This window comes from Vombatus ursinus, unplaced genomic scaffold (assembly GCF_900497805.2).
Source record: "Vombatus ursinus unplaced genomic scaffold, bare-nosed wombat genome assembly UNPS02009835.1, whole genome shotgun sequence".
Classification (NCBI taxonomy): Eukaryota; Metazoa; Chordata; class Mammalia; order Diprotodontia; family Vombatidae; genus Vombatus; species Vombatus ursinus.
The window spans coordinates 25,225,045-25,246,512 of NW_020949613.1; the positions used below are offsets into that span (position 1 = coordinate 25,225,045).

General features: G+C 38.8%; 1 protein-coding gene across 1 annotated transcript in view; it reads right to left on the bottom strand.

Moving 5' to 3' along the window:
* The window catches only part of IMPG1 (interphotoreceptor matrix proteoglycan 1), a 188,754-nt gene that overhangs the window by 66,798 nt on the left and 100,488 nt on the right, over window positions 1–21,468 (bottom strand). Inside the window, exons 10-12 of the mRNA XM_027852906.1 lie at window positions 20,883–21,127; window positions 16,218–16,294; window positions 14,594–14,888 (exon numbers count right to left, since the gene is read on the bottom strand). Of these exons, the coding sequence (XP_027708707.1) occupies window positions 14,594–14,888; window positions 16,218–16,294; window positions 20,883–21,127 (617 nt within the window). The remainder of the gene's footprint in view (window positions 1–14,593; window positions 14,889–16,217; window positions 16,295–20,882; window positions 21,128–21,468) is intronic.

A 21,468-nucleotide genomic window follows, 5' to 3' on the forward strand; every position in this document is an offset into this window, starting at 1 on the left:
TATCTATCTATCTATCTATCTATCTATCTATCTATCTATCTATCTATGTATCTATCTATCTATCTCTTTGCAAACCTTAAAGTGGTGAAAAATGTTAGCTATTGTTTCAGTCTTTATGGGAGGCAAGGTGGTATAACAGATAGAGTGGTGGACTTGTGGTCAGGGTGACCCAGCTTCAAATTCCTCCTTAGCTACTTAACAGCTGAGGGGCCCAGGGTAAGACATTTAGCTTCTAGCAACCTCAGTTTCTTTAGCTATAAAATGACAATAATGGTGACAATAATTGTACCTACTTCTCGGAGTTGTTGAGAAGATAAAATGGGAAAAGATATGTGAAGTACTTTACAAACCTTAAGGCCCTATATAAATGTTAACTATTAGTTGAATTTGTTGAACCAAGGAATCAGAATTCCTAGAAAGGAAACACTTAACATGAAATCAGAAATACGAGTTTTGAAAATTGTTCCATTGTTTTAGTTAGGAGTAAAGGACCATGACAGATGGACCATGTCTAAGTGAGGGTTCCAGTTTCAATAACAATTTTAAAAGGCAAGGTTGAGGGAGCACTAACTGTTATAATATTGTCCAACTTCTCCTCTGATTACAGTTGATAGCATTGCTGAAGAAAATAGTTAATAGGCAGAAATTTTTAAATGGGAAGGAGTTGTAAGCATAGACCTAATTATAATAAGCTGGGTAGCTCTCTGTCTAGGAAAGACCTGGGATGAGATATACCCACCACCCACAAGTGACTCCTTGATAGTTTTTTTCCATCGTCACCACCCAAAGATGAAGGTGACAAGGATGTTGGTGGCAGAGGCGTTGGTGGGGGTCTTGTGGCAGGATCACTGGATGTGGTATTTAAAGACTAGGCTTGGAATACTGGTTCTGTTTTCTCGTTGTCTGTGTAACGTGGGTTTTTTTGTAGGGAGCAGGAAAGCAGCCAGAAGACAGGGAGAGATTGAAACTTAGTGAGAGTATGGTGATAATAGAGGAAATAATCTGCTGGAAAAGATGGGATGAAAATGATATCACTTACACATGCAGAGTTGTTTGTCTTGGTAAGAAGAATGGCCACCTTTTCATGTGAGACAGAAATGCAGAGATAAGTGGCAGGAGGCATCTGGGTTATATGAGATGTGGAAGAGTGCAAAAGAGGAAGATCTTGGTAAATGGCCTCAATTTTTTTCAGTAAAATATGAATAATAATTCCCTAAAATAAGGTTCTCAGCTGAGAGGGTGGGGGAAAGAGAAACCATGGGATGTTTGAGCAGGGATGAAAAGATCTGGAAGAACCTCTGTGGAGAGAGGAATGTTGTTGTTGTTGTTCAGTTGTGTCTGACTCTTTGTGACCATACTGTGGTCACACATACATATGTGGCTTTAAGGTTTGCAAAGAGATAGATATATAGATTGATAGGTGGATAGATAGGTGGATAGATGATTGGACCTCAACAGTCTGTAAGGTAGCTATTATTATTATTCCCATTTTACTCTGTGGACCATACTGTCCATGGAGTTTTCTTGGCAAAGACACTGGAGTGGTGTACCATTTCCTTCTCTAGTGAATCAAAGCAAACAAAGGTTAAATGACTTGCTCAAGGTCACTCAGCTACTAAATGTCTGAGGCCAAATTTGAACTCAGGTCTTCTTGACTCCAGGCCCAGTACTCTATCCACTGAGCTACTTAGCTGCTTCCTGGTGAAGTTAATTAGGGAGGTATTAAAAAATTTCCTTGCTGCAGTGAGGGCCCATTTGAGGTTATGCAGCATAAATTTGTAGTTAAGTGAGCAGCATGGTGTTACGATTTTCTCTTGCTTTGCTCAACAGCACAGAAATAGGAGTGAAGACAATAGATGGTGGGAGTACTTCAAGGCTGAGGCATAGTAAGGCAAGAACTAGAATATGATAAGGTACAAGGGATTCTAGAGAAGAAGTTAGTATGGAGTTGAACTGGTTCACCAAACAGTCAAGAACCAAGCACCAAGGGTACAAAATAAGGCTGGCACGCTGGCAAAAACAGACACACATATTACACAGTTGCACAGTTTTGTCCACTTGAAAACATTAGTTCTGGTTTCTGGCTGGTTCTCTAGGTACAACCCTCAGGATCCAGCTCAGGCTGGTAGAATTGTCTTCTGGAAGGTCTTTAATTCTACGTGAAGAAATTAGAATTTGTGATTAAAGGTAGTGGGAATCTCTCTTTAAGCATTAGAAGTGGGAGAAAGCAATCCTGGACAGTAGGCAGACCCTAGATGCTCGGAGGTATTCAATATATCTTCCTTGAAGCCTGTGCTTAGAGATCTCCCTGTACAAATCATATACTTCTGAGGCAGATAGCCTTCCTCACTTCTTTAGTCTGACACCTTTTACTTCCTGACTTGATTAATTCAGTTCTTTCCCCAATTGATTCAGTCTTCCTGTCATTCTCCCTTAGCCCTTCTTCCAGTTATCTTTTTTCATTCACATTTACCTTCTGCCCTCCCTGCCAGTTCTATCGGTACCAACTTGTCTGCTCCATTATTGTTCTGTTTCTTGTCAGTAAATTTCTGCCCTAGGACAAACAAAACTGCAAGGTCTGCTCCTTTGTGAGGATGGAATCAGGTGCTTAGGTCACTAGAAGTTTTGTTCTTGTACAGACAGGAAAATCAGGCTTGGAACTCTGAAGGGAAATATTTTCTTAGGGGGTGGGGGGTAGGGTGGCCATGGGGTTTGAACCTATGTCCTCTGACTATAAAGTCAATGTTCCTTCTATTGCACCATTTGGCTATACATTAACCTGGTCTATTTGCATCAATCACCTTTGGCCGCTATGTTTTGGAAAATCTGGTTCTGGATCTACAGATAGTATTCATGTATGTTTTTTTCTGGAAATAGTTTAGATTCATCTTTATCTCAACATTTCAACATACTTAACATTTTAGCAAGGATTTCAAGAACCTGACAACACAGGAAATTTGTCAACCATTAGTAAATGGTACATTACCATTTTTCTATCTTGTTCATGGGGTATGAAAGAAATTAAAGATTTTCTTTTCTTTTCTTTTCTTTCTTTCTTTTTTTTTTTTTTTAAGTTTTCACAGAATGCTCAAAATCACAGTGCTTTGTCTGAGGACCAGCCTAGCTAAGTTGGGAAAGGTTCACTATTGTAGGCCATAGTCCAGTGAATGTTTTGGCTATGGTGACTCTTGAGGACCATTTACTGAATTACAAAGGGGTTGTGTTGTGCGCTGGTAGAAAGTTATCTCCATTATGAAGATATTCATTATGAAGATCCCTTGAAGAACGACACATAACGTGGTGCCGGAGACAGCGTAGTGTAATGGATAGGGCACTAAATTTGGCAATAAACAAGACCCAGGTTCAAATACCACCTTGAGTACTCTTAATTATGTGACCCAAGGCAAATTATTCATCCTTGTTGTACCTTAGTTTTCATATATGTAAATAGGAGCATTATACTCTATGATCTCTAAGGTCTCTTCCAGCTCTAAATCCATATGTGGCGTTATGAATAACAAAGGCTTAACCTTTGTTTTTACAAAACTTTTATTTTAAGGATTATATCAGAGTCCTGGATAATGACCCTTGTCACTTTTGAATAGTTAAGTAAAGAGGGTGACAAGATTAATCTTGCCTCTGGTAAGTATCTATCCATCATCCCCTTTCATGCATTTTCAATATGTCCTTTTCCATTGATCCTTCCATTATGCCTACAAACATGTTCAGGTCTCCCCAGTTTTAGGTGAAACAATGTTCTCTCAACCTTTATGTTAATGAACAATAATTCCCAATATCTTCTCTTATTTATTGTCAAATTTCCTGAAGCAGTAGTCTGTGCCTTCTATGTCCACTTTCTCATTACTAACTCACTCCTCAGCCTCTTATAATTTGGCTCCCATGCTTGCCATGCTTCAGAAACTGCTTTTTTAGAAGTCCCAAAGGTCTCTTCATCTTCAAATTCAATGATTTCTTATCAGTCATTACCTTTCATGTCTCTACAGAATTTGACACTGATTACCTGTCCTTTTTGATAATAGTAATTTTTTGGTATTCTCTGCTACCTTGACCTCTGTAACTCCACATTCATGATTCTCATAGTACCTTTTTGATACCTTCTCTATCTCTTTCTGCTGGATCTATTTCCTAATACCTCCAGGTAGATGATCCTCAAGGTTCTATTATTGGCTCTCTCTGCAACCTTTCCCTTAGCAAATGTAATTACTCCTTTGCCTTCAACTGTCTCCTCTATAGAGCGGATTCCCAAATCTACATCTTTAGCTCTCATCTTTTCCATAAGTTTCAGTCTTAAATTCCAATTACCTACTGCATTTCTGGTTAACTTGGTTAGACTGCAGACGCAACATGTTGAAGATAGATTACCTATCTCCTTAATCTCCCAACTTCTGACTTTCTCATTATCTTCTGACTTCCTTATTTCTTTCAATGATATTATCATTTCATGAATTACTAAGTCAAAACGACAAGCATTTATTAAGCACCTATTATGTGCCAGGTACTGTGCTAAGTGCTAGGCAAAGAAAGGCAAAAAACATTTCCTGCTCTCAAGTTGCTCACAGTCTAATCCATTGTGGAAATTTCTACAATTCACCATTTATGGCACTGCCAGATTAATCTTGGGTACAAGAGATGATAGGATCATAGATTTAGTGCCACGAAGGAAACTTAGAAGATCTTCCAGTATAGACTTCATTTTTCAGATGAGGAAACTATGCCAGTTCTTTGTCTCTCCTAAATAGCTTTTCATTGTTTTGCGAAGTGATACTATTCATAATCTTCCATCTTCTTCCTCCATAATATTTTACAGATCAATTTGTATTTTACAGAATTGTTACCCCTTGGTTGGCATAGCACTGTGATTGGCAAAGGCATTAAATTTGGCAAAACACTAGCCTACCATTTCCCACTTACCACACAGAACAATATTCCTTGACTCATTCACATTACATTGAAGGTCTGTCACTCTCATCACAAAATCCATCTTACTTAAGTCAGACCTTCCAATATGGATATTACTCTAATCTGCAATAACACAAAATATTTTTAAAAGATAGATATTTAGAGCAAAATACATTTTTATTTCCTATATGTTCCCCTTCTTCCAGTGTCAGTGTGATAATCAGTAGGACAATATATCTTTATGTGTATGTAGGAAATTTGTCTTGTCAATTATTTTTCTATTTCTCTTTTGCTTTGAATGAATATGTTTTTGGTTGGCTAATAGGGGCTCATCAGTTATAAGTTAGAGTGGATGGGCTGACCCATACTCACCACAAACTTAGAATTTTGGGTAATAGATAAGGGTTATGGGGTGGGGGCAGATGCTACATACAATTCAATATACCACATTTTCTAGTTATATATCAGCCTTTCCTTTCTTGGTTATAAGTAATAGTGGATGCTGTATTAAATATGTCCTAAACAAATTCTTCAGTTTCATTTCTTCCCAATAAGAGGAATAGGTATGGAACTGCCATCATTCAGATCTTTACAAATATCAGCTTAGCAAACTTCATTTAATCCAGGTGTGCAAGGTTAGAAAACTTGCCTAATTATAATATCTTTGTGGTCAATGGTGGGGTGGGAAGTTGCAGCCTAGACCACTCACAGATTGACTTCCATGGAGGTCCCTCTCTCACTCAGTCCATATTAATCTGCCCAGAAGCAATAATCAGATATAAGGGTAGACCTAGGAGATTTGGGCTTTCAAACAGGGTACTCATCCCACAGTTCCTTTATGCCCAATGCATTATAGGGTGAGGGAGCTATATGTCTATATGTTTGTGAATAATAAACTGCATGATTCATGCTCTGTTTAGTGCTTATTTTTCTTCTTGGTACCACCTTACCCAGAATCTCGCAACTTTGTATTCTACACTTTGTATTCAGTAGAGTGGTATAGTGGAAAGAGAATAGGTTTTAGGGACAAAAGATCTAGGTTCAAATGCTGTCTTTGTCAATGCCATGCAATAGAAGGAGCAATAGATTTGGAACCAGAGGTCCTGAGTTCAAACCTCAGCCTTGACATCAGCTACCTATATGATTTTGGGCAAATTATTTAACCTCCCTTGGGCTCAGTGTCTTCACTTGTAAAATGAGGTGGTTAGGCTAGGGGGCATCTAAAGTACCTGCCAGCTCTAAATCTATGATTCTATGATTTGGCCTTTACTAGCTGTGTTACCATTTGTTTCATCTGACACATCTGTCATGTGTCAGTTTCACTCTAAATCTGTGAGCCTAAGAAGGGTCTTAGCATTGGAAACTGGGAGCCAAGATCTGGTCCTTGCTGGTTGTGTTGCCATTTTTTTTTATTTCTCTGAGTCTCAGTTTCCTCATCTGCAACTAGGAACTAATATGTGCACTCTGTAGCTCACAGGGTAATTATTGAGGAAAGCCCTTTGTAAACATTGAAGTACTGTATAAAAGTAAGTTACTATTATTATAGTGGGGGCTTAGAATCAGGAAGACTTGAGTTCAAATCTGGCCTCAGACACTAGCTAGCTGTGTGACCCTGGGCAAGTTAATTAATCCTGTTTGCCTCAGTTTCCTTATCTGTAAAATGATCTGGAGAAGCAAATGACAAATCACTACAGTATATTTGTCAAGAAGACCCCAAATTCAGACATGACTGAAACAACTGAACAACAACAATGTTATTATAGCGCTCTGCCCATAGTAGGAGTTTTATAGTTCTCATTGGAAGAACAAATGAATGAACAAGTGAATGCATGAGTGAATGAAAGGAAAATAGCATTCATTTCTTCTTCTCTGAGTTTTAAAAAGTTATTAAGCTGTATGCTATGTGCTTGTCAGACAACCAAGTATATTTTTGAGGTGAACTTTTCCTCCAGACTTCTGCGGAGATGGAATATAAATCTGCTCCCTTCCTCCCTCCTCTCTGTTCTCATCCCACCTTTGCTTTTGGATAAAGCCCAGGATGGAAAATTCTAAAGTCAATGAGCAATTCTCTGTGCAAAGCAACTGGGTAATGGGTTTTAAAATTAAGACTTTATTACAATTACCACAAATGCCTTTATTTTCAGATGGGGTTTCTTCATGCAGAGAACTGATTCTTATTTTTCAAACTTTCTACTTCTGGACCTGATGCTGAGGGACAAGCTACAGTTTTAATTGTTTCAGCATCAGGGGATTTGTGAAAGGAAACAGCAGAGCAACGAATGCCTTCACACAATCTGGGAAGGGTTTGTGCCCCTTCAGGACTTGGAGTCCTGCCAGGGACTTGAAAGAAGGAGCACGCTGGGATGCTTGTGGCATCTGAGCTGCTGACCTTTTGGGTCGTGCCTGGGAAGCGAAAATTCAGTTCTTATAGCACATTTCTGAAGACTCCAAGAAATTTGTATGGAAGAAAGAATGAGATTCAGAGACCCAAAAGCAAAAGTGAAGCAAATGTACTGGGGAATATGGTCTATTATAAGATATGTTTAAATGGTAACAACAAAAACAAAAATAAAATACTCACAGCTGGTATTATTCACACACAGACATTTTTCACTTGTATTCAGGTTGTTCTAAGGATCTGACTGTGTGTTGGTACCTATATATATGTGCTTACAATCTGGGTGTGCTCAACTGGGAGCTCCTTGAGAGAAGGGACTATTTTTAAACTTTTCTTTGTATCCCCAGTGCTTAGCATAGTGCCTAGCACGTAGTAGATGCTTATAAATGTTTATTGACCAACTGTAGACTTGTGTATTCATCTGTGGTCTGCATCTTCAGGCATGAAGCTCACATTTATATAGTGCTTTAAGATTTGCAAAGCACTTTGATCTGTTATCTCATTTGACCCTCATAATAACCCTATGTGGTAGGTACAATGATTATTTACCAATTTACAGATGAGGAAATTGAGGCTGGTGGAGGTTAAGTGACTTGCCCAGAGTCACATAACTGGTAAGTGTCTGAGGCAGGATTTGAACTCAAGTATTATGAATAAAAATCCAATGCTAAGATCTTCATTTCAGTATTAAGTGAGCAAAACAGTGAAATGCCAAGTTAGGAGATAAGGAAGGCTTCTTTAGGCAGCTATGCCGATTAGTGGGTAGAGCACTGGATTTAGAGTGAGAATCTGAGTTCACTTATACAAATCACTTACTAGTTGTGTGACCCTGGGCAAGTCACTTAACCTCTATTTGCCTTAATTCACTTGAGAAGGAAATGGTAAACTATTCTAGTATCTTTGCCAAGAAAACCCCAGGGACAGTATTGGCATGCTATGGTCCATAGAGTCACCAAGAGTTGGACATGACTGAATGACTGAACACAAAGCTTATCTATACAAATCCACTTACAACAGAAACCATGACCACCTTCCAAATAGAACATTTTATAATTTTAGTAAAAATATCCAAAGTAAATTGGCAATGTAAATGGAGAAAAAAGGGTACATATTTGGATACTTCTCTTTTGTTCACCCAGTTCTTCTTAGAAGGGATGGAATAATAACAATAGCAAGAATTATGATGATATGGAGTTTGATTTGAAAGGTTAGCAGTAATTAAATTCTTAATCCTATTGTATTTTCTACCCTCATCCAAAGGATTTTCCTTAAATACTCATTTTATATGTATAATATAGAGTTTCCAGAATATAGTGCCCAAGAAGAAAGTAGGGTTATTTAACCTGGAGAAGAGAAGACTTGGGCAGTAGAAGTGGGAGACACTCATTTGAAAGATTGCCATGTAGACAAAGGATTAGATTTGTTCTGCTATGTCCCAAGCAGGTGGAACTAGGATCACTGGGCATCTAGATGTTGCAAAGAGGTAAATTTAGGGTCAATGTAAGGAAAACCTTCATTATAGTTAGAGCCAGGGGGTGGACTGGTAAATGTTTAACAACTGGCTAGCTGGAAAAAATATATGCTTGACACACGTTAAAATTTAATCTGTATGATCAACATTTTCTACAAAAGTTTCTTAAGTCTAGACAATGAAACAATTAAGCAAGCTTTGCCTTGTAATATTTGCCTATATCCAAGTTAAAATGCTCACACTGAAAATTTAACAGTTGGTTCTTGAACTCCCAGAGCACCTTTAGTTAGGTTCTTTGAAAGTGGAGAGGGCTGCCTTAGGATGGAGCAGGGTCCCCTTCATTAGAGGTTTTCCAGCAGAGACTCTGTGATTCTTCAATAATAATACCCATCTACATTTAGATAGCACTCTTAGGTTGACAAATTGCTTTTCTCACAATATTCCTATGAAGTAGGTAACATTATTACCATTCCTATTTTATAGATGAGGAAACTAAGGTTAGGGTGAAGTAGAATACTAAAGGCCCATAAATGCAATGGATTTAGCAGGGGAAGATAGATTTGAAGTAGTTTTTAAAGCACCTAAGGATTTTAGGTTTAAACTGCTATCTCTGGAAGCAAATTAGGATAAGGATTATGGCCAAGAGAGGCAGTGTGGTGTAATGGATAGTGAGCTGGCCATATAGTGGGGAGGAGCTGAATTCAAATGCCTTCTCTGACATACATTGACTGTATGACCCTAAGCAAGTTATTTAACCTCTCAGTGCTTCCACATAACTCATTAAGACCATACATTGGAGAGAAGGCTCTGATCTGCCTTGGTGGAGGAAGTGCCTCACCAGGAGCTCCCTACATCCAAGAAATTCCTGGTCAGGTTCTCCAACTAAAAATAAAAATACTGTGCCCAAGCAGGAACTGTGGCTAGGATTAAAATTTAATAGGAAGTCTTTCAGGCTATGCTTTCCCAACCAAAGGACTATCCCCTTCATCATGTAGCTAAATTTCTTCTTCATGGACTTCCTTGGCCAGTTTCTATATATTTAATAACCAGCAAGCCAATAGAACAATTTTCCTGTTGTCAGAACTCTTCCCCTGGCTCTTGAATGGGAAACCTGAGAAAGGAAGGCATGTTAGCTCAGCCATAATTATCAGTTCTTACCCAGGTCAACTGAATTTCTCTTGTAAATTTTCCAAAATCTTATTGATAATCCCTTAATCTTGACCCTTGTCATTGTTTGGACTTATTTAAATAAATTCTAGGTTTTACTGATAGTTATGATGCATATATTTTAGGTAGTATGACAGCATCTCCAGTTATAACACGTATTTAATTTTTATACTCCAATTGTTATTCATCAAACCTGAACTTTCATGCGGTATTTAATATGTTAGCTACAGTTCATTCATTCCCTTATTCTTTCCTTTGTTCATTCAAGAAACACTTATGAGGTGCCTATTGTATGTAATATGTTGAAATAGTTACTAGATAAAAAAAGTTTAGATGAAATATGGCCCTTGAACTCATGAAGCTTCCAGTCTAATAAGGGAATAGAATTAATCTGGAGACAATGTAATTAATGGGAGGGACCTTTCTTTCTTTTTTTGTCTTCTTATCCCCAGGGCCTGTCACATAGAAGGCTCTTAATAAATGCCTATTGCTTGGTTGATATATGCAGATAATCATCATATACAATAAGTGATAAGTGCTTTAGAGAGTTGCAAAAGGACATGCCATATGAAAGTCTGAGGGGAAGATAGTAATGGGAGGATCAGGGAATCTTCTTGGAGGTGAAAATTGAGTTGAGTTTTAAAAGATGGGTAGAAATTCAATAGGCAAAGGGAGTTGAGGGGAAGGCAATGTTCTTCAACTATCCAGTAACATGAATAAAGAGAATGCAATATGTGTTAGAGGAAGGAAAGCAATCCAATTTGGTTGTGTATATAGAAGGGAGTAATATAAGGATGGAAATTTACCAGGTTGTGGAGGGTCTTGAAAGTTGGGATAATGATCTTGTACTTTACTCAATAAGCAATAAGGAATCCTTTATTATTTTTGAGCAGAAGCATAACATGACCAGCTCAGTGCATAAGGAAGATCTGGAGGATCATGAAAGACTGAATGGAGGGGACAGATCATAGGATCATAACTTAATGATTGAAGGAAGCTTAGGATCATCTGGTCCATCTCTCTATTTTATAAATGAGCAAAGTCAAGACAAGAGAGACTGATGGCTTTCCTATGATCACGTAGTAAGCTGCAGTTCTGGGATTTGAATACAGGTTCTCTAACTCCAAGTCCAGAAGACTTGTTTGAAAGCTCAACGATAGATGTCTATAGTTCTTTAATCATCATCAACAAAAAGCATTAAATACTTGCTTGCATATGGCGTTGTTCTAGGTGTGGTATAAAATCTAAGACTGACATGGTGTCTGCTGTAAGGATTAGGTCACATAGCTCTTTCTGGCTCTGCTTTTGACTCTTTGGATTTTACTACGAGATACCAGTTGCCTTCTCACCCTGGAAAATCCCTCCATTCCTTTGGCTCCTTCTTCCATTGGTGAATTCCTCTCAGAGTATAGTAAAGGCTTAAAACATGCTACTGTTTCCCCACCTGCCTTCCATTGCTCATTATACCCCAAGCCCTATCCAATATAAGGGAAAGGTGATTGGGAGAGTGGGGTGCAAATAAAAACTACATTCAGTCAAGGCAGCTTACAGTAGTCTATATCATTGAGATTACCCTTTCTTCTGGCCCATTTGTTTTGTATTTGGTCCCTCCATTTGACTACCCGGTTTATCATATTTTGACTTTAGACTTTTGACTCATCTCAGTGGTTCCTGAGGTGATTTCCTCTTACTATCTGCCCTGCCCTGGCTTCTTTATATCTGGATCAGTTCCTTTGGCCTAGGTGCCAGAAAACAAGTGTCCTAGTCTTTGGGGAAGATAATCCCTTCAGTTTTGGAATTCCTACTTTGGAGCTCAATGGTCTTGACTGGTGAGTGAGCTAGAACAAGTTCAATTAGCCCATTTTATCTAACCAGAACACACTTCACATCTTTTCCAGTCATCTAGATATTTTGCCATCTATCTTCCATCTCTTCTCACCTTTCCACTTCTTATTTTGGGGTTCACTTTAAGTCCCAGCTAAAATCCCATCTTCTACAAGTCACTTAACCTCCTTGAGCCTCAATTTTCTCATCTGTAAAATGAAGAGGTCGGAATAGAAGGCCTGTGAGGTGTCTTCCAATTCTGAAACCTAGATTTGTAATTTCTGTATTTTAATCATCATTGCTTAGCACAGTGCCTAGCACATGATAAGCCCTTAATGAATATTTTCATTCATTCATTCATTCATTTATTCACTTACTTATCCATCTATCTAGTGGAATGCTGGTAAATGTTTAATAATTGACTCTCCAAAAATAGAATATACTTTTTAATTTAATATGCATTATTAATATGTTCTCTATTACTTTCTTAAGTCTAGGCAATAAAAAAACCCAATAAATCAAGCCCTGATTTATAGTGTTTCCTGGTTTCCAAGGGCTAAATGATGACACTGAAATTTAACAATCAGCTCTCACAAACTGGTACAAGCTGGCTCCAGCACACACTTGAATAATTCTCTGCTGTGAGGTTCTTTTGTGATTTTACACGTGCCTAGAATTTCTGGTTTCTTAGTGAGCACTAATTACCATCATTCCTTCCTCCCCTTTCCCTGCTCCTTCCTGAAACTGCTACATTAACTAGAAACCTAGCATGACTCAGGACAACATCTCAGAATTCCTCCTCTCTAGGACTTCATTTACCTTTGGGCAGAACATCTGTCCCCTAGAACTCACAGTGTCAGACAATATTAACATATCTGGATATTATGGGACTTATAGACAACAAAATTTTTTTTAAAAAAAGTAAAATCATTTTTCTATCTCCATTATTGCTACCATCTTAAATAAGAGGCACAGAAGCATGATGGGTAGAAGATCTGCTGCATGGTCAGAAAGATCTGAGTTCAAATCCTGCTTCTGCTACATGCATGACCAGAGGCAAGTTGTTTACTTTCTCAATGCTTCAGACAGCCCTCTAAGATATTTGTTGTTGTTAAGTCGGCAAAGATACTGGAGTGGTTTTCTTGGCGAAGATACTGGAGTGGTTTGCCATTTCCCTCTCCAACTCATTTTACAGATGAGGAAACTGAGGCAAACATGGTTAAGTTACTTGCTAAGAGTCATACAGCTAATAAGTACCTGAAGCTGGATTCGAACTCAAGTCTTCTTAACTTCAGACCCAGTGCTCTATCTACTGAGCCAATATATTATGAACTAATTAGCGCTCTCCATTAGGGAAAAGAGTTCCTGACATCTATGAATTTACAAATGTGGAACAGAGATTGAGACTAGAATCAAAATGTGACAGTTTTCTTTCAGGCTATGTTCTCCAAACTTCATGACTGTTCCCTTTGAAGCAGCACAGGACAATGGAAGCATGATGGCTCTGGAGTCCTGGGGCCTGGGTTTGATTTTTTGCTCTGTAACTTTGGGTGAGTCACTTAACCTATTCAGGCTTCAGTTTCCTTACCTGTAAAATGAGTGATCTTTGTGGCCCATTTCAGCTACAAGTCTATGAACCTGCATAGGATCACAAGATAGAACTGGGGTTGGGTGGGACCTCAGAAATCATCTAGTTCACCTCCCTCATTTTACAAATGAAGAAACTGAGGCCCAGTGAGGTTGTTACTTGTCCAAGGGTACACAGGTGGTAAGCATTAATCGATCAATCAACATTTATTAAGTACCTTCTATGTGCCAGGCACTATGCTAAGTGTTGGAGATACAAAAAGAGGCAAAAAATAGTCTCTGTCCTCAAGGAGCTCATGATCTAGTGGAGGAAACAATATGCAAATAAATATATACAAACAATCTATACAGAGGATAAATAGGAAATAATTAGAGGGAAGGCACTAGAATTAAGAAAAGGTTGGAAAAGCCTTCCTGGAAGACATGTATTTTAGGTGAGACTTAAAGGAAGTCAGGAAAGTCAGTAGGCAGAGCTGAGGAGGAAGAGCATTCTAGGCATGGTGGACAGCAAGAAAAAATTCCCTGAACTAAGAGATGGTATGTCTTGTTCATGGAGGAACCAGGAGGTCAATGTCATTGGATTGAAGAGTATGTCTTAACCCAGGTCCTCTGACTCCAAGCACTGTACTATAATCATAATCATAATCATAATCATAATGTGCTTTTTAATCATATATATGTCTATAGTTATGGCCAGATTATTTTATTTTCCTGAAATTAGTTTCAGTTCTCAAATTGCAATTTATTTTTAAAATTATATGATGTTAGAAAGTCAGTGGGATTTGGAAGTCTCTTTTTCACAAGCACAGTAAGTCCTTGTAATAAAATAGATATATTATGTATACATATATTAAGAGCTTATATCGAAAAGACCTGGATGATTTTATGACCTGTGTGGAAAGGTGAGTTCATTAGTGTCTGGGGGCATCGAAGTGATGGAGAAAATCCAATGAGAGTTTGTTGAGCAATAACATGATTTCTTCGTTGTTTGAATCAACTGACTGTTAATTGGCATAGAAAACTACCAAAGATCTCTGTTTATTCAAAATAGTAGCTGACATGATACAGATATTCATTAATGTGTAATCCAGATCATTATAGAATCCATTAGCTCTTCATACTGCTTTGCCCATTTCAGGCTCCATCTCCCTGATCTGCAAGACTTGTCTTTTGTGGCAGATAACATGTCATGATTACTTTTCAGATGAGCAGGTTTTATGACTTACCTTGTCCAGATAGACCCTCAGTACTGAAAGCTAGAAGAGGCAGTTCTGTGGTGCCAGTTGTTTGCTCCTCTTCTATTTCAGTCAAAACATCCTCTCCTACAGTTTCCTTTCCAGATTCAGGCGCTTCTGGAAACACTGATGGCTCATAGGTCAGAAGGGTTGGTGGAGTTAACTTCATAGGACTCACAAGAGTTTCATCAACTGTCTTGGAAATAGAGAATTCCCTTGATAAATATTGCTCTGATCTTTCTTCTATCTCAGACTTGGGTGTAAACCCAAGATTCAAGGTAGCATCCTGGAAAATGGGTTTAGAAAGAGAGAGTAAAGATGATATTAAATAAACTTTCATTCCCATCATCTCTATTAGAATGCATGCTTCTTAGCTAGATGTGGTACATGTCTATAATCCCTGCTGCCAGGGAGGCTGAGGCTGACAGATCTCTTTAGCTTAGGCGCTCTCAGCTACAGTGAACTTTGCTGAGCGGGTCTCCACTCTAAGTGTGGCAGCAGTGAGGGGAGGCCTCTGGGTTACCTATGGAAGAAGCAGCCAGCCCAAGTTGGAAACAGAGTAGGTCCAAGCTTCCATGAAGATCAGTGGTGGGTTTGGACCCATGAATAGCCCCTGCCTTTCTAGAGTTCCTGAGATGGAGAGACCCAGTCTTTAAAAAAAGTAAGAAAGGCAGGAAGAAAGAAAGGAAGGAAAAAGTAAGGAAGGAATGAAGTGGGAAGGAATGAAGGGAGGAAAGAAGAAAGAAAGGGAGGAAGAAAGGGAAGAAGGAAAGAAGAAAGAAAGGAAGAAAAAAGAAAGAAAGAAAAAGAAAGAACATATGTCCTTTGATATAGGGAATGTGATTTTTAAGAGTCGTTTTTTTTTTTTGGCCTTTTTTTGTAATCTCAATGCTTATTCTAGTGCCTGGCTTGTAGTAAGCATTCTATAAATGCTCTGTTGATTGACTGACTTAAAATTTACTTGTACCTCCTTTCAGCTAAATCTTGTCTTTTATTTCTTTAAACTCTATCACAAAGGTTTATATTAAAAATATTGCTTTGGTTCATGTTGGAAGCTTCTTATCTGTTCCTCTAACTTATACTTTATTTTAAAGTTAAAGACCTAGAGAGATCATCAGTAAATGAAGATATGTATGAATTTTATAAACAAGATTGCATTTCATGCCCAGAGCCAAACTTAGACAATTCTTTGTTTTGAGAGATATCTGTGATCAAATCACATTTGTTAAAAATAGGAAAAATGCAAAACATTCTAATTAATTTGCAGGAACAATTGATTGATATCATGCAAAATATAAATTTACTAGCAAATTGTAATAAAATTATTTCATAATTGGTGAATGGGATTGAAAAATAAGATGATTTAGTAAGAGCAACCAATGAGGCACTTCTTCCATTTGGATAATTATATTTTCAGATGGAATCTTTTTTTTTTTTTTTTGCTATGACAGGCATTAAAACCTAACATTGAAGTAACCTGAATTCAAAATCAGACCTTAAATGTGCTCTGTCATAGTGCTCTGCTTATTCTGTGAGGTAGTGATTTTTGTTTTTATTTTTTGGTAAGAAGATTTTAAATACTTTACGTCTTGTTTAAAGAATTGGGGTCACTTACCAATGAATGTTCAGTGAGGGTAGTAGTCATTACTGATTGGATGTCATGTTCCAAGCTCTCTGGAGGTTTTTCAATTTCTGCAGAGGGAAAACATGATGCATTTTGGTGGCAGTGAGCATTAGGATAGGGCAGTAAAACTCTCAGAGTTATGTTTGAAGTCCAGTAGAACTCTGATATAAGGAATCGAAACAAAGCTAATGCAAACTAAACTATCATTAATCTAAATGATTAATTGAAAAACAGATGTGAATGGAAAGGACCACATTTTTATGTAACAAGAACAGTCTACACAGTGGAAATTTATGCTCTTTAATTATATGTTACAAATCCAAGAGGTGCCATGAAGACCAGGTGGCCAGGCCAAAGGGCCTAAATTATCAATGAACCTAAGGGGAATGAAAAAAACTGGGATCAAGAATTCTTTAGACTGATTCATGTGCAACCAAAGCTTGGCTGACTTTTCTAGAGCACCCAGAAAATAGAAACAAGAAATACAATACAGAAAACGTGAGGGTCTGAATTTCATCTCTTATGGTCTAGAGGAATTTTACTATATTTAGCCCTGAAAGACCTATTTATAGGTATTTATATGAACACCTCCAAGAAAATCCTAATCTTGTGGTAGGAAACACAGAGATAACTCTGGGTTTTTGGAAGTTATGCCAGGGGAGCCCAAGTTTTGAATGGTTCTATCAAATTGGAAAGGCTTACAGTGCGTGCAACCCTTGCCTAAAAACTTTCCATAAGGCAAAAATCTGTGTAGTCTATGGCCATACCTGAAAGGGACTGTGATTCAAGGAGAAGGTTGACATGAATTCCCAAGTATTCTGCTCTCCCCCTTGTACAAAGGGCCTATGGATAGAATCAGAGGATCTAGAACTGGAAGAGACCCTCCCAGGGTATCTAGTCCTCATTTTACAGATGAGGAAACTAAAGCTCAGGAAGGTTATATGACTTGCCCAAGGTCACACAGATGGTAAAACTGAGAGACAGGCTGGAAATCATGTTCTTTGACTCTAAATTCAGTGCTTTTTCCACTGGAAAGTTCTTAAAAGAATGGGGAAGCCTAGCAAGCAGGAAGAATAAGGAAATCCTTGTAAACAAGAGCTATGAGTACAGAGTGTTGGAGAAGTATGAGCTGAGCAGAGAGGGTAAGTGACTGATGGCGCATTATTTCTCTACCTCCTCCCTCTCTCCCAGTAGGTAGCTGAAAATTCCCATGGGTTATTTACTCCCTTTAACTTCCTTTCTTTCCTCTGTGCAAAGAAAGCCTTAGCTTTTGTTCTAAATGCACACTTTAGTTTCTACAGTTTTAACTTGTGATAAAAAATATTGGCCAACATAACCCAAGCTATCTGGGATTAATACTCAGTGGTCAGGTAATTAGACCAAAGGGAAAGCGAAAATATTCCCTGTTTTAGGAAGATGAAGAATTTGCTCCAGACATGGGGTTGGCTGAACCAGGATGGAAATTATCAGGACAATATGAAGAATACCTCCTTGGGAATACATGATGGGGGGGCTCTCTCTTCCACCCTGCCTTCCCCGCCCCTTCTCCCCCTTCAGAGCAGTGCTGTCCATATCCTCTGACTGTTCTTCCTGTCTGCTGAGGACACTTCTGATTGCTGAGCTGCAACTCTGGATATGCTGACAGGGTGATTGCCTCTCAAATCTACCTTTCCTGCTTTGGAAAATTACTTCCCATCATTCTCTTTGCCAATAAGGGGATACATTTATATTGAACTATTACAAGTCTGACAAAAGAATATGAAACTCAGACACCGCTAGTTTAAAAAAATAGCCCCTACTCAGGGAGTGAGCTTAGGCAGGCATTTTACCTTTCCTTGGAAGAAGCCATTTGGCAAGTTGGGTTTGAAGAGAGGCTATGCCCCTGTGAAAGAGTGAGTAATGAGTTGCTTAGAAAAATAAATCCATATCTCTGTAAGGGAATGAGTTGCTAGGGAAGCTCCAATCACACAAAAGAAGGGGTCAGCAAGTTCTCTGGACAGGCTCAGACAGATCCTCTCTCTCAGGGGATGATTGACAGGTGAGTCTGCCTCACTTATCATTTCGACATAGTCACGATGATAATAGCTAGCATTTATATGGCACTTGAAGGTTTACAAAGCATTTTACTTGATCCTCACAACAACCTTGTAAGGTAGGAGCTATTATTATCCCCCTTTCATAGTTGAGGAAACAAGCTGAAAGATGTTGTGACTTGCCAAGGGTCACACAGCTTGTAAATATCTAAGGTTTCAGACTTGGGTCTTCCTTACTCCAAGATCAAAACTCTATCCACTTCACCACCTAATTGCATCTATCAGCATGATGAAAGCCTTAGTTCATCTGTTTATAGGTGTGGCTCATGTCTACTATATAGAGGTAAAAATCCATAAAGTGAAAAAATGGACTAAAGGAAAAATGTATACTGCAAATGACTGTGTATCACATGGTGGATGTGTAGTATTGGCAGTGGACTGTGTCTTCTGTCTGGGTACTAACCTAGATTAATAGAAAAAAGTTCATCACCAGAATGTTATTCTTGGAGACATAATTTTTTTTTTTTTACCTATGGCTACCTAATAGAGGAAAAGGGGATTGACATATAATGTCCACCTAGTCTACACCATGAGGAAACATCTGAGACACTGCTAAACTGACTGCTCATTTTTTGAGGGAGGGGATAGCAATGACTTCAATAAAAAACACTGAGTTCTTTGGCTGTCCAGCCAATTAACACTGTTATACCCATTTCATAGGGCATGCTTGACAATTAAGACAGTTGCTTTGCATCAAGACTTTTGTATTAAAATTGTGACTTGTTCTGGTCCCTGTAACTACTTCACCTCCTTTATAGTTTGTATACTAAGTTTATGAGCAGCAAGTATAAAATAACAATAGCAGGAATATTGCAAAGGTGAACCAAGAAGGCAGAGACTGACCCATAGATCAAAGGAGCGTAACAGTTACTTGCAAATAATATCATATATTTATTTACTAAAAATCACTTTCCTAGAATACATGTTAAGTCAAAGGAAGCCAGTTAAGAGCCTTTTGGACCTGCTAACATTATGTAAGCCTCAGATACACTTCAGAATCCTCAGTAAGACCACCAGAATACCAAATATTGCTGATAACTTTGAGGAGATGCGGATGTGTCAAGGAACTAACCCCAAGGTGGCACAGGTAAGTCTATTCTCCACAAAACTCCTATAAAATGAGACTCCAAACTCCTGCACCCAGAATACTCCTCCATTTCCATCTGGGTCCATGTAGCTGAGTGCTCCCAACTCTAATCCCTGGTTATATAAGTGACTCTCCCTTTCTGCACTGTCTTTCCCATGCTGCCTGTCTTCTTCTACCACTCCATCCCTATCATCAAACCAACTGTCTCTGTATCATCACCACCACCACCCCTCCCCCAGTCACTCACTTTGTCTCTGTACTTTTTGTGCTGCTTGCCTCTGCACCTTTTGTGTCTTACTAAAGTGTGATCAAAACATTTCTCCCCACTGTTATAATTTCCTGGCAAGTACCCAAAGAATTAGACATGCATGCTCCACTTAATAATTCCATAAATTAATTAGCAATTCAGCTCTATACCTAAGATAGCTTGAGTTCAGGAGAATTTCAAGGGGTGAGATCATGCTAATGAGGGTCTTCCTGAAACATCTGAATCAGTGGAGACTAGTGCTCCAGGGGGTCTGATTTGAGATGCCTGTGAACTTCCATGGACTATATGATAGCCATGGAAGCAGGAGGATTCTGAAATTGGTTGGCCTCCCTGGGTTTTTTCCTGTAATAGCAAGATGGACCAAGGGCTAGAATGAATTGCAAGTGTAGTCTTAGAGTTTCTTGTTATTCCTCTTTAGGAACAGACCCAAAATTGAGTAGAAATGAGTGGCAGAAGTACCGTGGAAATGTGGTCTCACATCTGCCTCAGCAATAGGTCACAGTCCAGGGGAAGTAGTAGGCTAGAGACCAAATAGTACAATGACAAGTATGTTGGATTTGGTGTCAGAGGAATGAGGTTCAAATCTTCCTTCTGCCACTTATTATCTGTGTTACTTAACTTTTCTGGACCTCATTTTCCTTATCTGTAGGATGAGAGTGTTGGAAAAGATGACTTCTGAGGTCCCTTCTAGTTCTAAATCTCTGATCTAAGTATGAGGTGTGGTGATAAAGTTATGAAAACTGCAAATGTTAATCTCATAGACATTGGTGGAGAGATCAAATCAGAACCCCTCTCCTCAGTCCCCATTACTGACTCAGATGCTTCAGGGGTTCTCATTACAGCAACATCTCATATACACAGTACATGATTAGTAATCACTTGACATTTTCCAGGTTCTATTATATGAGAGTGAAGATTTTGGGAAGACCACCATGCTAAGTGTTGGGAGAACTGGGTGAAGGATTCTTAGTTCTTATAAAACCTGGAAAATGTCAAGTGATTGCTAATCATGTATCATATCTATGAGACGTTGCTAGGAGGTCCCTAACTTCTTGTGACCTTGGGTAAATCATCTCACCCCTCTGGTCTTCAGTTTCCTTATCCATAAAAGGAAGAAGTTGGATTAGATGGTCTTTTAGGGCCCTTGTAGCTCTAGCATTCTATGGTTGATCTATAGGCTAAGCCCACAGCTATAACTATTGACTGACCATCAGTAAACTGAATAGTTCCCAGTTCCAAAGACTTGTCTTCCTCTAGTGCTGTGGTAATTAGTTGCTGCAGCCCTGCTGAGGTGAGACTGCTTTCTTGAAGTTCTTCCTCCTTCAAGCTCTCAGGCTTGCTTTCGTTTTCAATTTCATTAGGGTGAATGGTTGACAGGTTGCCGCTGGGCCTTCCTCTTTCTGATCTGTCTCTCTTAAAGATCACCAGCTGTCGAGCAACTGTGCTGCTTGAGCTGTAGGGTAGGAAAAGACATGACCTACCAAGAGCCATCTGTTACATGCCAAGAAAATTCTCAAAGATCTTTGCCTTTCCAAATGAGACTTGTGCTTGACTGTTTCTGACTGGGAGCTCCCTGAGGGAATGGCCATGTTTCTATTCCTATTAGGATCCCAGTCCTCAGGGATCCCCAGTCTCTTACGAATGCCCTGGTATAGTTTCAGCTAAAATCTCCTGCCCATCTCCCACACCAACCTCTGGGCATCTATTCTTCCCTTCCTGTACCTACTAGCTCACACCAACCCTCCCCACCCTTGCCATGAGAGGGAAGGAAACCTCAGCCTTTATTCACCCTGA